The following is a 22,534-nucleotide window of genomic DNA, read 5'->3' as shown; positions in this document are numbered from 1 at the left end:
ATGATATACTCTCATATTCCATTACCTCTATTGATAACCGTTTCAGTACTGGTTTGGCTATCTGCTATATGTGGATAGGTGTCTGTTGGTAAGTATGTTTTCATTACTTAAGACACTCTCAGCTATTGTTTGGCACTTTATGTATTTATATAAATTTCAAAATATATGTATTGTACTTATATTTGCCATGATTCAGGTTTTTAGTATATTTCATTTTGCCGGCTGTCAGTTTCATATCTGGGAAATGTTTTTTTTAGGAAAAATTATTTCTTACCTGGGGATTAGTCTCTTTTTCAAATTCACTGTCTTTTAAATTCGCAGGAAGAATTAGGCTCACAAGGGCGCAAAATGCCAAAGTTTATTACGTCATTCTTGGTGCAAGATTTTTTTGGTGCGAAGTTATGTTCGTTGACGCAAAATCGTCTTCACAAGGTTGCGTCATCTGTGACGCAAGTAGGTCATTTCCAGACGTTTTTGGCGCCAAAAAATATTTTTTTGTTTGTTGTGTGTCATACTTGGCGCCAAATATTTTCACTATTTAAGACCCCATTCCTAAATGCCTCTTGCCTTTTTTCTCTATCAGAGGACTAGGCAGTTTGCATTTTTTCCCATTCCTGAAACTGCCATATAAGGAAATTGATAATTTTGCTTTATATATTGTTTTTTTCTCTTACATTTGCAAGATGTCTAAATCTGATCCTGTCTCAATCACTGTTGGCACCCTGCTGCCTGATAACAGTTCTACCAAAGCTAAGTGCATTTGTTGTAAACTTGTGGAGGTTTTATCTCCTGCTGTGGTTTGTATTAGTTGCCATGATAAACTTTTACATGTAAAGAATGTATCCATCAGTAGTAGTTCATTACCTGTTGTTGTTCCCTCAATATCTAATGCACAAGATATACCTGTACATTTAAAAGAATTTATTTCTGATTCCATTCAGAAGGCTTTTTCTGCCATCCCGCCTTCTAATAAATGTAAAAGGTCTTTTAAAACTTCTCATAAAGTTGATAAATTTCAAATGACCAGCAACATGCTGAATTATCCTTCTCTGATGGGGATCTTTCTGGTTCAGAAGATCCTGCCTCAGATATTGACACTGACAAATCTTCTTATTTATTTAAAATGGAGTATATTTGTTCTTTGTTAAAAGAAGTGTTGATTACATTGGATATAGAGGAAACTAGTCCTCTTAGATATTAGAACTAGAAAACGTTTACATTCTGTTTATAAACCTCCTGTGGTTATTCCAGAGGTTTTTCCAGTTCCTGATGCTATTTCTGATAAGATTTCTAAGGAATGGAATAGGCCTGGTACTTCTTTTATTCCTTCTTCAAGGTTTAAAAAATTGTATCAGTTTCTTTAGAGTTTTGTGAAAAGATCCCCAAGGTTGATGGGGCTATCTCTACTCTTGCTAAACGTACTACTATTCCTACGGAAGATAGTACTTCTTTTAAAGATCCTTTAGATAGTAAACTTGAATCTTATCTAAGGAAAGCCTATTTATATTCAGGTCATCTTCTAAGGGCTGCAATTTCTTTGGCTGATGTTGCAGCTGCTTCAACTTTTTGGTTGGAAACTTAACAAGTATCTGATCATGATTTGTCTAGCATTGTTAAATTGATTCAACATGCTAATAATTTTATTTGTGATACCATTTTTATATCATCAAAACTGATGTTAAATCTATGTGTTTAGCTATTTTAGCTAGAAGAGCTTTGTGGCTTAAATCTTGGAATGCTGACATGACTTCTAAGTCCCGATTGCTATCACTTTCTTTCCAAGGTAATAAGTTTTTTGGTTCTCAGTTGGATTCAATTATTTCAACTGTTACTGGGGGGAAGGGAGTTTTTTTGCCTCAGGATAAAAGACCTAAGGGTAAATCTAAAGCTTCTAACCGTTTTCGTTCCTTTCGACAAAATAAGGAACAGAAACCTAATCCCTCCCCAAAGGAATCTGTTTACAATTGGAAGCCTTCCTCAAATTGGAATAAATCCAAGCCATTTAAGAGATCAAAGCCAGCCTCCAAGTCTGCATGAAGGTGCAGCCCTCATTCCAGCTCAGCTGGTAGGGGGCAGATTAAGATTTTTCAAAGATGTTTGGATCAATTCGGTCCAAAATCAATGGATTCAGAGTATTGTCTTTCAGGGATACAGAATAGGATTCAGAGTAAGACCGCCTGTGAGAAGATTTTTTCTCTCACGCATCCCTGTAAAGGCTCAGGCTTTCCTGAAGTGTGTTTTAGACCTGGAGTTATCAGAGGTAATCATGCCAGTTCTGTTTCAGGAACAGGGTCTGGGGTTTTATTCAAATCTATTCATTGTCTCAAAAAAAGAAAATTAATTCAGACCAGTTTTGGATCTAAAAATGTTGAATCGATATGTAAGAGTACCAACTTTCAAAATGGTGACTATAAGGACTATTCTGCCTTTTGTTCAGCAAGGCCATTATATGTCCAAAATAGACTTACAGGATGCATATCTTCATATTCCGATTCATCCAGATCACTATCGGTTCCTGAGATTCTCTTTCCTAGACAAGCATTACCAATTTGTTGCTCTTCCTTTTGGCCTAGCAACAGCTCTAAGAATCTTTTCAAAGGTTCTCGGTGCCCTACTCTCTGTAATCAGAGAGCGGGGTATTGCGGTGTTTCCTTATTTGGACGATATCTTGGTACTTGCTCAGTCTTTACGTTCTGCAGAATCGCACACGAATCAACTAGTGTTGTTTCTTCAAAGACATGGTTGGAGGATCAATTTACCAAAAAGTTCTTTGATTCCTCAGACAAGGGTAACCTTTTTAGGTTTCCATATAGATTCAGTGTCCATGACTTTGTCTCTAACGGACAAGAGATGTTTGAACTTGGTTGCAGCCTGTCGGAACCTTCAGTCTCAGTCATTCCCTTCAAAAGCTATGTGCATGGGAGTGTTAGGTCTCATGACTGCAGCATCGGATGTGATCCCCTTTCCTCATTTTCATATGAGGCCTTTCCAGCTTTGTATGCTGAACCAATGGGGCAGGGATTATACAAGGATATCACAATTAATATCCTTAAATCCCAATGTTCGACTTTCTCTGACTTGGTGGTTAGATCACCTTCGTATTGTTCTAGGGGCATCTTTCGTTCGTCCAACCTGGACTGTGATCACAACAGATGCGAGTCTTTCAGGTTGGGGAGCTGTTTGGGGATCTCTGACAGCACAAGGGGTTTGGAAATCTCAAGAGGCGAGATTACCAATAAATATTTTGGAACTCTGTGATTCTCAGGGCTCTTCAGTTTTGGCCTCATTTGTTTTCAGACAGACAATATCACAACTGTGGCATATGTCAATCATCAGGGTGGGACTCACAGTCCTCAAGCTATGAAAGAATTATCCTGGATACTTGTTTGGGTGGACTCCAGCTCCTGTCTAATTTCTGTGCTTCATATCTTAGGTATAGACAATTGGGAAGAGGATTATATCAGTCGTCAGACTTTACATCCGGGAGAGTAGTCTCTCCACCCAGATGTGTTTTCTCAAATTGTTCAGATGTGGGGCCTTCCAGAAATAGATCTGATGGCAACTCATCTAAACAAGAAACTTCCCAGGTACCTGTCCAGGTCCAGGGATCCTCAGGCGGAAACAGTGGATGCGTTGACCTTTCCTTGGTGTTATCAACCTGTTTTTATTTTCCTGCCTCTAGTTCTTCTTCCAAGAGTGATCTCCAAAATCATCATGGAACAATTGTTTGTGTTGTTGGTGGCTCCAGCATGGTCTCAAATAATTAAATTTGAAGGTATGGAAATATAACGCCTGGTGCTTATTCATAGAGGTTTCTCTAATTCAGTGATTAATACTATGTTACAGGCTCGTAAATCTGTTTCTAGAAAGATTTATTATCGAGTTTGGAAGACTTACATTTCATGGTGTTCCTCTCATAAATTCTCTTGGCATTCTTTTAGAATTCCTAGAATTTTACAGTTTCTTCAGGATGGTTTGGATAAAGGTTTGTCTGCAAGTTCCTTGAAAGGGCAAATCTCTGCTCTTTCTGTTTTATTCCACAGAAAAATTGCTAAACTTCATGATATTCAATGTTTTGTACAGGCTTTGGTTCGTATCAAGCCTGTCATTAAATCAATCTCTCCTCCTTGGAATCTTAATTTGGTTTTGAAGGCTTTACAGGCTCCTCCATTTGAGTCTATGCATTCTTTGGACATTAAACTACTTTCTTGGAAAGTGTTGTTCCTTTTGGCCATCTCTTCTGCTAGAAGAGTTTCTGAACTATCTGCTCTCTCTTGTGAATCTCTTTCTGTTGTCCCGTCTTTGTGTCCTAATCCTAAGAATTCTTTGGAGAGATCTTTGCATTCTTTGGATGTGGTGAGAGCTCTGAAATATTTTGTTGAAGCTACTAAAGATTTATTATCTTTTCTGGTTCTAGGAAAGGTCAGAAGGCTTCTGCCGTTTCCTTGGTCAAGCCCCGCCTCAGAGAATTACAGCTCTTTCTACAAGATCAGTCTTCACTTTGTGGGCTTTTAAGAATGAAGCTTCAGTTGATTAGATTTGCAAAGCAGCAACTTGGTCTTAATTGCATACATTTACTAAATTCTAGCATTTTGATGTAATTGCTTCTTCGGAAGCAGTTTTTGGTAGAAAAGTTCTTCAGGCAGCTGTTTCAGTTTGATTCTTCTGCTTATGATTTAGGTTTTTTCTTTTATTTATGAGAATAAACTTATATTTGGGTTGTGGATTAATTTTTTTCAGCGAAATGGCTGTTTTTATTTTATCCCTCCCTCTCTAGTGATTCTTGCGTGGAGTGCCACTTCTTGGGTATTGCTATCCCATACGTCACTAGCTCATGGACTCTTGCCATTTACATGAAAGAAAACATAATCTATGTAAGAACTTGCCTGATAAATTAATTTCTTTCATATTGGCTAGAATCCATGAGGCCCACCCCTTTTTTATGGTGGTTCTGATTTTTTTGTATAAACCACAATTATATCCAAATTCCTTTTTTGATGCTTTTTACTCCTTTCTTATTACCCCACTACTTGGCTATTCGTTAAACTAAATTGTGGGTGTGGTGAGGGTTGTATTTATAAGCATTTTGAGGTTTGGGAAACTTTGCCCCTCCTGGTAGGATTGTATATCCCATACGTCACTAGCTCATGTACTCTTGCCAATATGAAAGAAATTAATTTATCAGGTAAATTATTACATAAATTATGTTTTTAGGTAATACTTGCTAAGCCAGGGACTTCCTCAAACCTACTTTAAAGCCCACCCTTTTAAACAAGCATGCTTCCTATATATCCTCAGACTGCCTGGCAGAGGCATTTGTGTTGCTTATCATAGGGTTATGAGGTGTGGGAATAACTTTCACTAACTCTGGCCTATTTAGGAGTTTTCATGGAATTACTTGCTGGATTTGCTGCACACAGTATAGAGATAAATAATTGACTAGAATTTATTTTAACAATCACATTATAAACAAACCCATCCACCACAGCCAAATTGTACTGGCAACAAAGTTAATTAATGACCCTGTATTAATGACACACTCAGGCACTGCTTTAAAAAGAAACATGGTAAAATTTGAGATGATGGCCTGAGGTTTTATTCTGGGCATGATGTTTATTAAAGGGGTGCCTATTAAAGTGAAGGTAAACTTTGATGAATGAAAGCCCTTTTTTAAAAATACTTTTAAAAACAGGGGCACTTTCATTCATCAAAGTTTACAAAGCAGCCGTTTTGATTAAAAAACTTAACTTTTTTTCTTTTCACAGCCAGAGCAGATTCCCCCACCTGGATTTCCTCTCTTCACACGTCCGCAATAACTAATCTGGCTTCCTCCAATCACGGCACTTCCCCCAGGGTAGTCATTGCCTGAGGCCATGCTGTGATTGGAGTAAACCGGATTAGTCATTGATGACGTGTGAAGAGAGGATTTCCAGGAGGGGGAAACTACTCTGGCTGTGCAAAGAAGAGAGGTAAGTTTTTAATCTAAACGGCTGCTTTGTAAACTTTGATGAATGAAAGTGCCCCTGTTTTTAATAGTATTTTTAAAAAACGGGCTTTCATTCATCAAACTTTACTTTCACTTTAAACTTCAACTGAGTTCTTATGTCCTGGAAAGTCATTGTTCTGTAAAAAAAAAAAATTTTTTTTATTTAAGTTTCAATTTTTGTATTAAGGTTTCAACAAACATAATAATATGATATGCAAAGACAAGGTAAAGTAATGACCAATTTGCATAAGGGAAACATGTCACTTATTAGACAAAACAATGCAACATCAAGGTAACATCAATAAATAACATAGGTTAATCACAAAATGTAGATTTATATACCGATGTAAGTAAAACATAATAACCAATGTTATTAGTGAATGTCTTAAGGATATTGTAGCAAAATGAGGGATACATCTAATATAGGTCTCAATTGTCAATTTTCTCAATTTTTATCTGCTTTGTTTGCCATGTGTTGCTGGCAGCCATTTTACTCACCTCTCTTGCTGACTCTGGTGCATACTGTATGATGCTGCTCATTTCCTGCACTTCCTTTTATGGCCAGACTGGTGTACATCATCCATGTGAGACAGGATGCAGTCTCAGAATTGTGATGTCATCACTTATTATTTAAAGGGCCTCTGTTCAGTATGCTTTGCCCTTGCATTGTCTCAGACCTGTTTGTGAGAGCTCCTGTGTATTACCTGGCTGTCTGATTACCCTCCTGGTTCCTGATACTTGGCTTGTTCCTGACTCTGCTGTTCTCCTTGTTCCTGATTCCGGCTCATCTGACTACTTGCTTTGGCTCCTGACTCGGTTCGTCTGACTACCAGCTCTGGTTTTGATTCCTGGCTTGTTATTTTACTTGTGGACTTTTTATTATTTTTTGCTATTAATAAAGGTGTGATTATTTTTGAACGCAAGGGCCATGAATCCTGATGGTGCTAATAATACACCTTTACCTGCCATAATTTCCAGAATGGATGTACAGGATCACCGCTTGGATCAATTTGCACTAGCCCTGCAAACCCTGCTGACTTGCACTGCATATTTGGACCAAAGTGTCCTGCAAGTTATGGCTGCTCCTGTTTCCGCTGCTGCACCTAGTCCTACCAGGAGCATGTCCAGTTCTGCACCTCTACCTCAGCAATATGGAGGTGATCCTAATCAGTGCAGAGGGTTTTTGAACCACGTGAGCATTTACTTTGAGATGCTGCTCTAAGGCTTTTCCTCTGACAGAGCTAAGGTGGGATTTCTCATCTCGTTACTCTCTGACACAGCTCTTGCCTGGGCTAATCCCTTGTGGGAGACTAATAAACCTGTGATTTCAAATTACCCTGAATTTATTGCCTCCTTTCGAAGAGTATTTGATGTTCTGGCTCGCTCCTCCTCTGCTGCTAAATGACTCATGTTCATTCAGCAAGGTATAAGATCTGTTGCTCAGTATGCCATTGAGTTCCATACGCTTGCCGCAGAGGTAGGTTGGAACAATGAAGCCCTTGTTGCCGCCTTCTTTCATAGGCTCTCTGATGCAATTAAAGATGAAGTTGCTGCCAGAGATTAACCAGAAGATCTTGAGGCATTGATGTCTTTTTTTATCCTAATTGACATCAGACTAAGTGAGAGGCCCTCTTTCAAGGAGCGCTTGCGGAAGCCTCCTGTTCCATTATCTCCTATGTGTTCGTTCCCACCCATGCCATGTCTCCTGGTCCCGAGTCACCAGGTACTGCTGAGCCGATGCAGTTGTGTTTCACGTGTCTCTCCATGGCGGAGAGGGCCTTTTGGAGGAGGGAGGGGCTCTTCATCTATTGTGGGTTACAGGGTCACCTTTTGAAGTCTTGTCCTACATGCCCGGGAAACGCTCACACCTAAGGTCTTGTCAGGGGCAGACCTTGGGTGGTTTATCCTCGTCCCCAGAACTGCTAAAGGAGAAACCTTTGGTCACGGTTGTCCTTTCCTGGGTGGACTCCTCCATAGTCACCCAGGCTCTTGTTGACTCCGGTGCTGCGGGCTATTTCATTGACAGTGCTTTTGTATCAAAGCAATCCATTCCTGTTTTGCCTCGGTCCGTTCCGCTTGCTATTGAGGCCATTGATGGCAGGCCCCTTCAGCCCGCACTTGTTACTCCGTTATCCATGGCTGTTGGGGCTCTCCATTTTGAAACCCTGCAGTTCCAGGTGATAAACTCTCCGCATTTTCCGGTTGTTCTGTGTTATCCTTGGCTCCAAAAGCACAATCCCAGTCTGGTCTCCGCAATGTATTTTCACTTGTCTTCCTGAAACCAGTTAAAGTCTTGTGCACTTCTTCGGTATCTCAATTGCCAGAGGAGTACCGAGAGTTCCTAGACGTTTTTGACAAGGTGCGTGCTGGTACGTTGCCTCCTCACCGGTCTTACAATTGTGCCATAGACCTGCAACCCGGAGCCATTCCTCCTCGGGGCCAGGTTTACCCTCTGTCTGTTGCGGAGAATTGTGCTATGGAGGAGTATGTTGCCGATGCTCTGTTGCGGGGATCATCCGCAAATCCTGCTCTCCTGCAGGGGCTGGCTTCTTCTTTGTAAATAAAAAGGGTGGCGAGTTAAGACCATGCATCGATTATAGGGGTCTTAATCGTCTTACCATTAAGAATGCTTACCCTATTCCGCTCATTACGGAACTCTTTGACCGCCTCAAGGGAGCTACGGTCTTTACTAAACTTGATTTGAGAGGAGCGTACAATCTTGTTAGGATCAAGGAGGGCCATGAATGGGAAACAGCATTTAACACCAGGAGCGGGCATTATGAGTATCTTAAAATGCCCTTTGGCCTATGTAATGCTCCTGCTGTTTTCCAGGAATTTATTAATGATGTCCTACGAGATATGTTGCAACAGTGTGTTGTGGTGTACTTAGACGACATCCTCATACACTCACCTACACTTGAGGCTCATCGTTCTGATGTTACATCGGTTCTTCAGAGACTACGTGAGAATGGCCTGTTTTGTAAACTCGAGAAATGTGAGTTCCATCAGACTCAAGTAACCTTCCTAGGTTATGTTATCTCCGTTGCAGGGTTCTCCATGGATCCTGACAAGTTATCTGCAGTTCTGCAGTGGCCTCGCCCAGTTGATCTTTGGTCTATTCAACGTTTTTTGGGGTTCGTCAATTACTATAGAAAGTTTATTAAAAACTTTTCTTCCTTGGTCAAACATATCACAGACATGACTCGTAAAGAGAATGATCCACTCCATTGGTCACCTACTGCCATTAAGGCCTTTGATAGTCTTAAGCCTTTGCTGCCGCTCCAGTTCTGGCTCATCCTAACCCTGTCCTGCCTTTCGTTCTTGAGGTTGATGCGTCTGAGACTTGAGTAGGTGCCCTCTTGTCTCAACGTCGTACACCTAACGGTTCCTTGCATCCGTGTGGTTTCTTTTCTAAGAAATTGTCTCCAGCAGAGTACAATTATGAAATAATTTTGGCACTCAAGAAATGGAAGCGTCTTCTCGAGGGTACTAGCGTGCCAGTGCTCATTCTTACTGACCACAAGAATTTAACTTATCTATCTGAAGCAAAACGTTTGTTGCCTCGACAGGCCAGATGGGTGCTATTTTTGTCTCGGTTTAATTATGTGGTCTCCTACCTGCCTAGTAGTAAGAATGTTAGGGCTGATGCCCTCTCTTGACAATTTTCGCCTCTATCCAAGGAGGAGTCTGTACCTACTACTATTTTGGCTACCATACGTACTAATTTGAATTCTCCCTTGGGGGAGGAGATCTTGGCTACACAAACCAATGCACCTCCTGAGAAACCTAGTGGTAAGTGTTTTGTTCCTAAGAATCTTCTAACTAAACTTTTGCACACTTACCACTATCCTAAAGCTGCAGGTCACCCAGGCAAGAACCAAATGATTTGGTCTGTCACTCGACAATTCTGGTGGCCAGGTCTTTGTTCTGATGTTGCTGCGTATGTTGCCTCCTGCTCAGTTTGTGCACAGAATAAGACTCTTTGACGTCTTCCTGTTGGTCTTCTTCAACCTATTGCTAATGGTGAGTGTCCTTGGACACATCTTTCCATGGACTTAATTGTCGAGCTCCTTGTTTCCAATGGCAATACTGTTATCCTTATGGTGGTTGACCGTTTTTCTAAAATGTCACATTGCATTCCCTTGAAGAACTTGCCTACCGCTCAGGAGCCTGCTTCAATTTTTGCCTGGGAGGTCTTCATGGGTTACCCAAGGAGATAGTGTCGGACCGGGGTAGCCAGTTTGTCTCCAGATTTTGGCGTTCCTTTTGTGCTTAAATGGGGATCCAGCTTTCCTTCTCCTCGGCATATCACCCTCAATCCAATGGGGCTGCGGAACGGTCTAATCAAGCTCTGGAACAGTTCCTCCATTGCTATGTCTCAGATCACCACAATAATTGGTCTGAACTGTTACCTTGGGCAGAGTTCGCTCATAATAGTGCTATTAATGCTTCCTCCAAGTTATCCCCGTTCATGGCGAATAATGGGTTTCAACCATCCTTGTTGCCCGATTCATTCATGTCTCAGTATTCCAGCTTTGGAAGAGCATCTCCAGCAACTCCGTTCCACGTGTGTGCACATTCAGGATTGCCTTCATTGTTCTATGCAGTGCCATAAGTTCCAGGCTGATTGTAAGTGTCTGCCCGCGCCTTCCTACCAGGTTGGTGAGAGAGTTTGGCTGTCCTCTCGCAACTTGAACCTTCGCATGCCTTCCAATAAACTGGCTCCCCGTTATGTTGGTCCTTTTCGAATACCCCGACGGGTCAATCCTGTGGCCTATGCTCTTGACCTTCCTCCTGCAATGCACATCTCCAATGTTATTCATGTCTCCCTCTTGAAACCATTCTTCCCCATCCTATCTTTGTTGTGAATCATGAGTAGTATGAGGTAAGCAGCATTATTGACTCTTGTATGTCCAGAGGCTGCGTACAGTATTTGGTTCACTGGAGGGGCTACGGTCCGGAGGAGTGTTAATGGGTTCCCTTCTCTGATGTTCATGTTCCCGCCCTCTTCCGTGCCTTCCATGCCCGTTTCCCCAATAAGCCTTTTGTCCTCCAGTGGGAGAGGGATCATTGAGGGGAGGGTACTGTCAGGGTTTTTACCTGCTTTCTTTGCCATGTGTTGCTGGCAGCCATTTTACTCACCTCTCTTGCTGACTCTGGTGCATACTGTGTGATGCTGCTCATTTCCTGCACTTCCTTTTATGGCCAGACTGGTGTACAACATCCATGTGAGACAGGATGCAGTCTCAGAATTGTGATGTCATCACTTATTATTTAAAGGGCCTCTGTTCAGTATGCTTTACTCTTGCGTTGTCTCAGACCTGTTTGTGAGAGCTCCTGTGTATTACCTGGCTGGTTCCTGATCCTTGGCTTGTTCCTGACTCTGGTGTTCTCCTTGTTCCTGATTCCAACTCATCTGACTATTATCTTTGGCTCCTGACTCGGCTCGTCTGACTACCAGCTCTGGTTTTGATTCCTGGCTTGTTATTTTACTTGTGGACTTTTTATTGTTTTTTGCTATTAATAAAGGTGTGATTATTTTTGCACTTCTCGTCTCAGTCTGATTCCTGGCACCCTGACATCAATGGTCCAAATAATGAAGAGTTATTAATTAGGGAAAGGGAAGATAAGAGTGGAGGGGAAACAGGGTGGGGAGGGATTTTTGTGCAGTCTTATGGGGGTGGGGAGGCTTAGTTAGTTACACAGTTAGGGTCTGGGGAATGTATGTCAGTCCGTGGTTATAACATTAGGTTTCCACCCGTATCATATTTAGCTTTCCAATCTGCCCAAGTGAGTTCAAAGAGGTCTGATTTATCTAGCTTATAGAAAATATATTTTTCCATAGTGTACAGGGAGTGCAGAATTATTAGGCAAATGAGTATTTTGACCACATCATCCTCTTTATGCATGTTGTCTTACTCCAAGCTGTATAGGCTCGAAAGCCTACTACCAATTTAGCATATTAGGTGATGTGCATCTCTGTAATGAGAAGGGGTGTGGTCTAATGACATCAACACCCTATATCAGGTGTGCATAATTATTAGGCAACTTTCTTTCCTTTGGCAAAATGGGTCAAAAGAAGGACTTGACAGGCTCAGAAAAGTCAAAAATAGTGAGATATCTTGCAGAGGGATGCAGCACTCTTAAAATTGCAAAGCTTCTGAAGCATGATCATCGAACAATCAAGCATTTTATTCAAAATAGTCAACAGGGTCGCAAGAAGCGTGTGGAAAAACCAAGGCGCAAAATAACTGCCCATGAACTGAGAAAAGTCAAGCGTGCAGCTGCCAAGATGCCACTTGCCACCAGTTTGGCCATATTTCAGAGCTGCAACATCACTGGAGGGCCCAAAAGCACAAGGTGTGCAATATTCAGAGACATGGCCAAGGTAAGAAAGGCTGAAAGACGACCACCACTGAACAAGACACACAAGCTGAAACGTCAAGACTGGGCCAAGAAATATCTCAAGACTGATTTTTCTAAGGTTTTATGGACTGATGAAATGAGAGTGAGTCTTGATGGGCCAGATGGATGGGCCCGTGGCTGGATTGGTAAAGGGCAGAGAGCTCCAGTCCGACTCAGACGCCAGCAAGGTGGAGGTGGAGTACTGGTTTGGGCTGGTATCATCAAAGATGAGCTTGTGGGGCCTTTTCGGGTTGAGGATGGAGTCAAGCTCAACTCCCAGTCCTACTGCCAGTTTCTGGAAGACACCTTCTTCAAGCAGTGGTACAGGAAGAAGTCTGCATCCTTCAAGAAAAACATGATTTTCATGCAGGACAATGCTCCATCACACGCGTCCAAGTACTCCACAGCGTGGCTGGCAAGAAAGGGTATAAAAGAAGAAAATCTAATGACATGGCCTCCTTGTTCATCTGATCTGAACCCCATTGAGAACCTGTGGTCCATCATCAAATGTGAGATTTACAAGGAGGGAAAACAGTACACCTCTCTGAACAGTGTCTGGGAGGCTGTGGTTGCTGCTGCACGCAATGTTGATGGTGAACAGATCAAAACACTGACAGAATCCATGGATGGCAGGCTTTTTGAGTGTCCTTGCAAAGAAAGGTGGCTATATTGGTCACTGATTTGTTTTTGTTTTGTTTTTGAATGTCAGAAATGTATATTTGTGAATGTTGAGATGTTATATTGGTTTCACTGGTAAAAATAAATAATTGAAATGGGTATATATTTGTTTTTTGTTAAGTTGCCTAATAATTATGCACAGTAATAGTCACCTGCACACACAGATATCCCCCTAAAATAGCTATAACTAAAAACAAACTAAAAACTATTTCTAAAACTATTCAGCTTTCATATTAATGAGTTTTTTGGGTTCATTGAGAACATGGTTGTTGTTCAATAATAAAATTAATCCTCAAAAATACAACTTGCCTAATAATTCTGCACTCCCTGTATATGTATGCCATAGTGTTAAGAATTCTACACAAATTCTGGGGAGTTTTCCGATTCCATGAATTGGCAATAGCGTTTTTGATGGTTGTGAATAGGTATATACATAGGTATGCATATAGATTCGGTAGGGTATGTGTTATAATTTGTAGGAGGGCTAGGGATGGCGTCTTAGATAAGGGGATACCCATTTTAGAGATTACAATTTTTTTTACTAAGTGTTCCTAATGATCCATTGTACCAGCAGGAATGCACTAAATTATTTACAAATAGCTCCTTCACCTTTATATTGTTGTTTACAATAGCTGTTAGTGCCTGTTGAAATCAGCATCTACAATGAAAATGTATACAGAATGGTCTACAGAAACGTTATGTAAACAAAAGTAAGCAGCTTTAATCATCCCCCCAGTGAAGGTGGTGAGAGATAGGTACTAAAATATTCTTTTTCAATTGCTCTAAGTAAGTTTTGTGTGTAATAAAAAGCGACAGTACAGCCTTTATTTATAGTGAGAATGATAGAATAAGGAGGTCTGCTCTCCTGCAAGTCTAACACATTTAAATCGTTTGTGGTTTCAATGAGAAGAAAATAGCTATTTCATATTTAAAAGTTAACCGAAAGCAATTTCCCAAACATTATATACTGTGTTGCAGGTATAAGCAACTGGAAACAATTTAACAGTACATTGCCCCTTTAAAGGGGCAGCTGGGTATTTGTTTTGGGTGTGTTTCTGATAAAGTTGTGAAAATCTGTTTTTGGTGTGTATTTGGAAGAAACAGAGAGGTTTTTATTGGAGAACCCTAGCCATCCTACAGCCCAAAACTTCCCCAGTGGCATTGCCTTTTAGTGACTTTTTTCCCCAGTGACAAGTCATTATAACACCTGTTTTTGTCTTAAGCTATCAGATACACAAATCTTTCCAATATTAGATTGGTTTCTATTTGTGTTTTAAATGCAAAATTAATGAAAACATGTAAGATTAAGAACTGCTCAATTGTTAATGTTAGTAGCAATTTTCTGAAGAAAAACAAAAATAGTTGGTAAAATATTATAATTTCTTGCCAATTAGTGTTAAGCTCCAACACTATACTTATACTAATTAGTAAACTATAATAATAAACCTTTTTGCTTAATGTAATTTTTTTCTTTAAAGACCGCTGCTCCATAACTTGTCTGCCTACTCTGAGGCGGTGGACAGAAATCAACCCGATCAAATACGATCGGGTTGAATGACACCCACTGCTAGCGGCCGATTGGCTGCGAATCTGCAGGGGGCGGTATTGCACAAGCAGTTCTGGTGAACTGCTTGTGTAATGATAAATGCCAACAGCGTATACTGTCAGCATTTATCGATGTGCACAGGACATGATACGCTACATCGTATCATGTCCGCTCTAACTTTGATAAATATGCCCCAATGGCTGCATTTATAGCAAAACAGTGGCAAACTTGATATATGTGAATTTGTTTTAAGACTGCTTTTCATTTCTGGGTCTCAATGTCCTAACAGACCAGATTTAAGATATGTTACTGCTTGAATCATAGCTTAAAGGGACACTGAACCCAATTTTTTATTTTGTGATTCAGATAGAGCATGAAATTTTAAGCAACTTTCTAATTTACACCTGTTATCAAATGTTCTTCATTCTCTTGGCATCTTTATTTGAAATGCAAGACTGTAAGTTTAGATGCCAGCCCATTTTTGGTGAACAACCTGGGTTGTTCTTGCTGATTGGTGGATAAATTCATCCACCAATTAAAAAGTGCTGCCAAAGTACTGAACCAAAAAAAAAGTTTAGATGTCTTCTTTTTCAAATAAAGATAGCAAGAGAACGAAGAAAATTTGATAATAGGAGTAAATTAGAAAGTTGCTTAAAATTGCATGCTCTATCTGAATCACGAAAGACAAAATTTGGGTTCAGTGTCCTTTTAACTGATTAACAAAACCATGGTTAGATAGCAAAACCCTTTAAATGTGTCTTGTCAGATGTACTTGATGACTTGAAATGTAAGATTTTATAACATGGATTGAGTAATTTGTTTGATGATCTATACAAGTGCTTGAGCTTAAAATGTATAAATTAAAGGGACAGAAAACTCCAAAAATGTATTTCAGGATTTGCATAGAACAAACAATTTTAAACAACTTTCCAATTTACTTGTATTGTCGAATTTGCTTAATTCTTTTGTTATCCTTTGCTGAAGAATAGCATTGCACTACTGGCAGCTAGATAAACACATTTAGTTAGCCAATCACAAGAGACAAATGTGTGCAGGCACCAATCAGCAGCTAGTTAACACTAGTGTAGGATATATGCATTTTTTTGCAACAAGCGATACCAAGAGAACAAAGCACAAATGAAAATATAAGTGAATTTAAAAGTATAAAAAAAAAAAAAAGTATAAAATTACATGCTCTGTCGGAATCATGCAGTTTATATTGACTTTCCTATCCCTTTAATGTATTTATACTAGCATTCAGTTTTAAAAAGGAGAATTTCTGAGACTAAAAGTTATATTAATGTAGCTCATACCTTTTAACTTCAGAAACAGTGCTTTTCCTACTTTGTTTCTGGTTGACAGATCTTTCCAATTTCCTGGGCTGCCTGAGATGAAATGGCACAGAAACAAACAAGAAAATAGAAGAAAAGGAACACAAAAAGAAATAAAGAAATGGAATAATGAAGAATGAGACCACAGTTTACATATACAGGAAGTTTATGATGTGAAGACAATATTATTAAATGAAGCCCTGTATGTCAAATGCACCTGTTTAATACTTTGCAATTTTTTATTTATTTTTTTAAATTAAAAAAAATGAATACCATGAACCCTTTGTGGTAACAACAGACTGAAAATTATATCTTTATATCACACAAAAAATGTTTATAGGTAGCTCAAATAAAAAATAAATAAATAACAAAATTAAAATCTACCCTTCAACCCAAACACACACAGACATCAATTAAAAATGAATATGAAGTCTATTGTACATATTTTAATTGTGGTTACACACTAAGCTTTTATCTAGCAGAAGTAATACAAAAAAACTTGTTTTCACAATGAGATTAGTTTCCAAAGGGGTTAAAAACCACATTTTCTACAATTTTTGCTCTTACATTCAACGTGTTTTCTTTAATATAAAAAACAAATCAGTACTGAAAGGACAGCAATTAAAATAAATAAAATACTGAATTAGATTAAAATATTAGGCCCATAAACTTTGATTTAGACTTTAGAGTTAATATATATAGGTATAAAATAACTAGTATACTTACACAGAAAACAAAATATTCACAAGAGCCAATACTCTCAAAAGATTACATTTTTGATATACCAGTCTATACTTTTCTTCTTATTTTTTTTTTTACAGTCATAGTAGAACCATATTCATGACTGCTAAATAAATATTGACCCTTTCTTCTTGTAGTAAACAGAAACATATCCTCTATATACTCATTTCCTTCCTGCTGGAGTCAGTGTCGGACCAAGAAAAGTTGAGGCTAAAAAGGACAGAAAATAGATGACACTGCAAAATGCGGATATTAACCTAATATAAAAAGGATCTTCAAAAGATTCTTTATATCTACAATTGTGTGCTTGGATAGTTTGACGATTGCAGCTTTGGGAAGAGGAACCTAAAATACTAAAATAGGATAAAGAATAAACAGCATCAAAACTGTAAAGAAGAAAACCTCTGATCAGGTCAAAACCATTTCACAGAAAAAGACTATAAACAGCAGATTTAACTGAAAACCCCTCTATTGCACTTGGTATTCAATAAAGTTATCATTCTACACTATTAACAAATCAAGATTCCTTCTTCTCAAGACATAAAATAACTGCCCCAAGCAATCTTTCAGCTAACTCAGGTTGACAAACAGAATTAAAATATCTCTGCTTCTTTCTCTTAAACCTGCATGAAGAGAAGGAGGAACATTAGTGTATAATGTGATTAAGAATATAGGCTACAAACCCAACTGCAGAAGAACAGTTGACATGTTTAGGCAACAAATGAGCAAGGTAAAATAAACTGAACTTAATATAAGATAAGAAGCATATTCATCAAAACATACTGTAATAGATGAACCATTGAACATGAAGATAAGGCACACAGAAGAAGAAAAAATATCATTAGTCTCTCCTATAGGAGCAACAGGTACAGAGGGATCCTGAGAGGTAACCAGAAGAAATAATCTAGACACTCTCCTGGCCAAACAGCAACCTGAGAAGTATATAGAATACTGTGTGAGTGAATGAGCTACTGTAAAATGTAACCTCATGTTATTGCTGCTGCTAGAATACTGTTTAGGGGCATAGACCTTAAAGGGACATACTACTCATATGCTAAATCACTTGAAACTGATGCAGTATAACTGTAAAAAGCTGTCAGGAAAATATCACCTGAGCATCTCTATGTAAAAAAGGAAGATATTTTACCTCACAATGTCCTCAGCTCACCAGAGTAAGTTCTGTGTAAAAAGTTATACTATAATAAATAGTATTAACCCCTAATCTGCCCTCCCTAACATCGCCAACACCTAACTTCAAACATTAACCCCTAATCTGCTGACTGGAGCTCACCGCTATTCTAATAAATGTATTAACCCCTAAAGCTAAGTCTAACACTAACCCTAACACCCCCCTAAATTAAATATAATTTAAATCTAACGAAATTAATTAACTCTTCTTAAATAAATTATTCCTATTTAAAGATAAATACTTACCTGTAAAATAAATCCTAATATAGCTACAATATAAATTATAATTATATTATAGCTATTTTAGGATTTATATTTATTTTACAGGTAACTTTGTATTTATTTTAACCAGGTACAATAGCTATTAAATAGTTAAGAACTATTTAATAGCTAAAATAGTTAAAATAATTACAAATTTACCTGTAAAATAAATCCTAACCTAAGTTACAATTAAACCTAACACTAGACTATCAATAAATTAATTAAATAAAATACCTACAATTACCTACAATTAAACCTAACACTACACTATCAATACATTAATTAAATACAATATCTACAAATAAATACAATGAAATAAACTAACGAAAGTACAAAAAATAAAAAAGAACTAAGTTACAAAAAATAAAAAAATATTTACAAACATTAGAAATATATTACAACAATTTTAAACTAATTACACCAACAGCCCCCTAATAAAATAACAAAGCCCCCCAAAATAAAAAAATGCCCTACCCTATTCTAAATTACTAAAGTTCAAAGCTCTTTTACCTTACCAGCCCTGAACAGGGCCCTTTGCGGGGCATGCCCCAAGAAGTTCAGCTCTTTTGCCTGTAAAAAAAAACATACAATACCCCCCCCAACATTACAACCCACCACCCACATACCCCTAATCTAACCCAAACCCCCCTTAAATAAACCTAACACTAAGCCCCTGAAGATCTCCCTACCTTGAGTCGTCTTCACCCAGCCGAGCCAAATTCTTCATCCAAGCGGAGCAAGAAGAGGTCCTCCATCCGGTAGAAGTCTTCATCCAAGCGGGGCAGAAGAGGTCTTCCATCCGATTGAAGTCTTCATCCAAGCGGGATCTTCTATCGTCATCCATCCGGAGCGGAGCGGCAGCATCCTGAAGACCTCCGACGCGGAACATCCATCCTGGCCGACGACTGAACGACGAATGACGGTTCCTTTAAATGACGTCATCCAAGATGGCGTCCCTCGAATTCTGATTGGCTGATAGGATTCTATCAGCCAATCGGAATTAAGGTAGGAATATTCTGATTGGCTGATCAGCCAATCAGATTGAGCTCGCATTCTATTGGCTGTTCCGATCAGCCAATAGAATGCAAGCTCAATCTGATTGGCTGATTGGATCAGCCAATCGGATTGAACTTGATTCTGATTGGCTGATTCCATCAGCCAATCAGAATATTCCTACCTTAATTCCGATTGGCTGATAGAATCCTATCAGCCAATCGGAATTCGAGGGACGCCATCTTGGATGACGTCATTTAAAGGAACCGTCATTCGTCGTCTAGTCGTCGGAGAAGAAGGATGGATCCGCGATGGAGGTCTTCAAGATGGAGCTGGTCCTCATCGGATGAAGATAGAAGATGCCGCTTTGAAGAAGATGGTTGCCGGTCCGGATCTACTCTTCTTCCCGGATAGGATGAAGACTTTGGACCCTCTTCTGGACTTCTTCAGCCGTCGGATGATGGATGTCTAGCCCCCGCTTGGGCTTGGATGAAGATTTTGGAGCCAGGACGGATCGGTGATACCTGGTTAGGTGAAGATAAGGTAGGAAGATCTTCAGGGGCTTAGTGTTAGGTTTATTTAAGGGGGGTTTGGGTTAGATTAGGGGTATGTGGGTGGTGGGTTGTAATGTTGGGGGGGGGGTATTGTATGTTTTTTTTACAGGCAAAAGAGCTGAACTTCTTGGGGCATGCCCCGCAAAGGGCCCTGTTCAGGGCTGGCAAGGTAAAAGAGCTTTGAACTTTAGTAATTTAGAATAGGGTAGGGCATTTTTTTATTTTGGGGGGCTTTGTTATTTTATTAGGGGGCTTAGAGTAGGTGTAATTAGTTTAAAATTGTTGTAATATATTTCTAATGTTTGTAAATATTTTTTTATTTTTTGTAACTTAGTTCTTTTTTATTTTTTGTACTTTAGTTAGTTTATTTCATTGTATTTATTTGTAGATATTGTATTTAATTAATGTATTGATAGTGTAGTGTTAGGTTTAATTGTAGGTAATTGTAGGTATTTTATTTAATTAATTTATTGATAGTCTAGTGTTAGGTTTAATTGTAACTTAGGTTAGGATTTATTTTACAGGTAAATTTGTAATTATTTTAACTATTTTAGCTATTAAATAGTTCTTAACTATTTAATAGCTATTGTACCTGGTTAAAATAAATACAAAGTTACCTGTAAAATAAATATAAATCCTAAAATAGCTATAATATCATTATAATTTATATTGTAGCTATATTAGGATTTATTTTACAGGTAAGTATTTAGCTTTAAATAGGAATAATTTATTTAAGAAGAGTTAATTAATTTCGTTAGATTTAAATTATATTTAATTTAGGGGGGTGTTAGGGTTAGACTTAGCTTTAGGGGTTAATACATTTATTAGAATAGCGGTGAGCTCCAGTCGGCAGATTAGGGGTTAATAATTGAAGTTAGGTGTCGGCGATGTTAGGGAGGGCAGATTAGGGGTTAATACTATTTATTATAGGGTTAGTGAGGCGGATTAGGGGTTAATAACTTTATTATAGTAGCGCTCAGGTCCGTTCGGAAGATTAGGGGTTAATAAGTGTAGGCAGGTGGAGGCGACGTTGAGGGGGGCAGATTAGTGGTTAATAAATATAATATAGGGGTCGGCGGTGTTAGGGGCAGTAGATTAGGGTTACATAAGGATAACGTAGGTGGCGGTCGGCAGATTAGAGGTTAAAAAAATTTAATCGAGTGGCGGCGATGTGGGGGGGGCCTCGGTTTAGGGGTACATAGGTAGTTTATGGGTGTTAGTGTACTTTTGAGTACAGTAGTTAAGAGCTTTATGAACCGGCGTTAGCCCAGAAAGCTCTTAACTACTGACTTTTTTCTGTGGCTGGAGTTTTGTCGTTAGAATTCTAACGCTCACTTCAGACACGACTCTAAATACCGGAGAAAAATCACATTGAAAAGATAGGATACGCAATTGACGTAAGGGGATCTGCGGTATGGAAAAGTCGCGGCTGAAAAGTGAGCGTTAGACCCTTTTTTGACAGACTCCAAATACCGGAGGTAGCCTAAAACCAGCTTTAGGAGCCTCTAACGCTGGTTTTCACGGCTACCGCCAAACTCCAAATCTAGGCCTTAGCTATTTGAAATATGCAAAAACTTGAGTAGAAGCATTTAGGACTTCTATTGGGTAGTGATGATGAATGTGAAATAATCCCAAAGAGAATAGTGATTCTTTTAACATCATGGCAGAGTTAACCTAACTCTTCCATTAAAGATACCATTAAATCTTTGGGGTGCCATTTAAAGGGACATGAACAGAGCCTTAGATATCCTCCCATTTTTTTTTGAAAATATTCTGCTTCTCTCTGTATGTCCCTGGCTTTGTCACATAACATAAGGCATACAAAGGTCATACTGTAGTAAGCATTGTTTCTAGTCATCTAAATGACATTGCCAGCACTCATTTGGCATTCTGTAAGGCTGAACAGAAAAACACAGCATTTAATGCTGAATATGTTTTATGTATCAGTAAAAAAAAAATCAGAAAAATGTAATGTCTCTTTAATTCTTCATTAACCACTAGTGGAAAATACAATTTTTGGTCAATATTTTGAGTACATCAGCATCATGCTAGTTATCCAAATTTAGGGTCTTTAAAGAAACATTTTTTTTTCTGCCATGATTCAGAGCATACAACTTTCCACTTTACTTTTATAATCAAGTTTCATTCATTGTCTTGGTATCCTTTGTTGAAGGGACAGCTCTGCTGGCAGCTAGCCAGAGACATCAGGTGAGCCAAAGAAAAAAGTCATATAAATGTGGCCACCAATCAGCAACTAGCTCCCAGTAGTGCATTGCTGCTCCTGAGCCTACCTAGGTATTCTTTTCAATAATGGCTACCTAGGTATTCTTTTCAACAATGGCCACGAAGGCAAAGCAAATTAAATAGAAGGAACTTGAAAACTTGGTCTATCTGAATCATAAAAGTTTTATTTTGATTTTACTGTCCTTTTAATATTCTAGAGCATGGATAATCAAATATGGTATTTTATAATATGGAGCAAGTGGCTAACCATCCTTATTGACTGAAATTAAACACAGGATATTAGGTCAAAAATCAATTAGTAAAACAATTAGTTAAAATTAATTTAAAGTCTTAATAATTTAACAGTTAAAATTATTTGAAATTAAATAAAATGTTAAACAAACAACTAGGGGCAAACAAACAAATTTCAGACATTAAAGGGCCACTAAACCCCAAATCTTTCTTTCATGATTCTGATAGAACATACAAATTTAAACAACATTACAATTTACTTCTATTATTTATTTTGCTTCATTTTTGAGATATCCTTATTTGAAGAAAAAGCAATGCACATGGGTGAGCCAATCACATGAGACTTCTATGTGCAGCAACCAATCAGCAGCTGCTG

The 22,534-nt window shown here is 38.7% G+C and overlaps 1 protein-coding gene across 2 annotated transcripts in view; it reads right to left on the bottom strand.

Moving 5' to 3' along the window:
* Window positions 1–22,534, bottom strand: part of RIMS1 (regulating synaptic membrane exocytosis 1) — an 831,266-nt gene that overhangs the window by 290,802 nt on the left and 517,930 nt on the right. For both annotated transcript variants that reach the window (XM_053710432.1, XM_053710433.1), the window contains one exon: window positions 15,929–16,000. In XM_053710432.1, the coding sequence (XP_053566407.1) occupies window positions 15,929–16,000 (72 nt within the window). The remainder of the gene's footprint in view (window positions 1–15,928; window positions 16,001–22,534) is intronic.

The sequence above is a fragment of the Bombina bombina genome, chromosome 4 (genome assembly GCF_027579735.1).
Source record: "Bombina bombina isolate aBomBom1 chromosome 4, aBomBom1.pri, whole genome shotgun sequence".
Classification (NCBI taxonomy): Eukaryota; Metazoa; Chordata; class Amphibia; order Anura; family Bombinatoridae; genus Bombina; species Bombina bombina.
The sequence above is the reverse complement of the archived record's forward strand: the minus strand, read 5'-3'. Positions and strand labels throughout refer to the sequence as shown.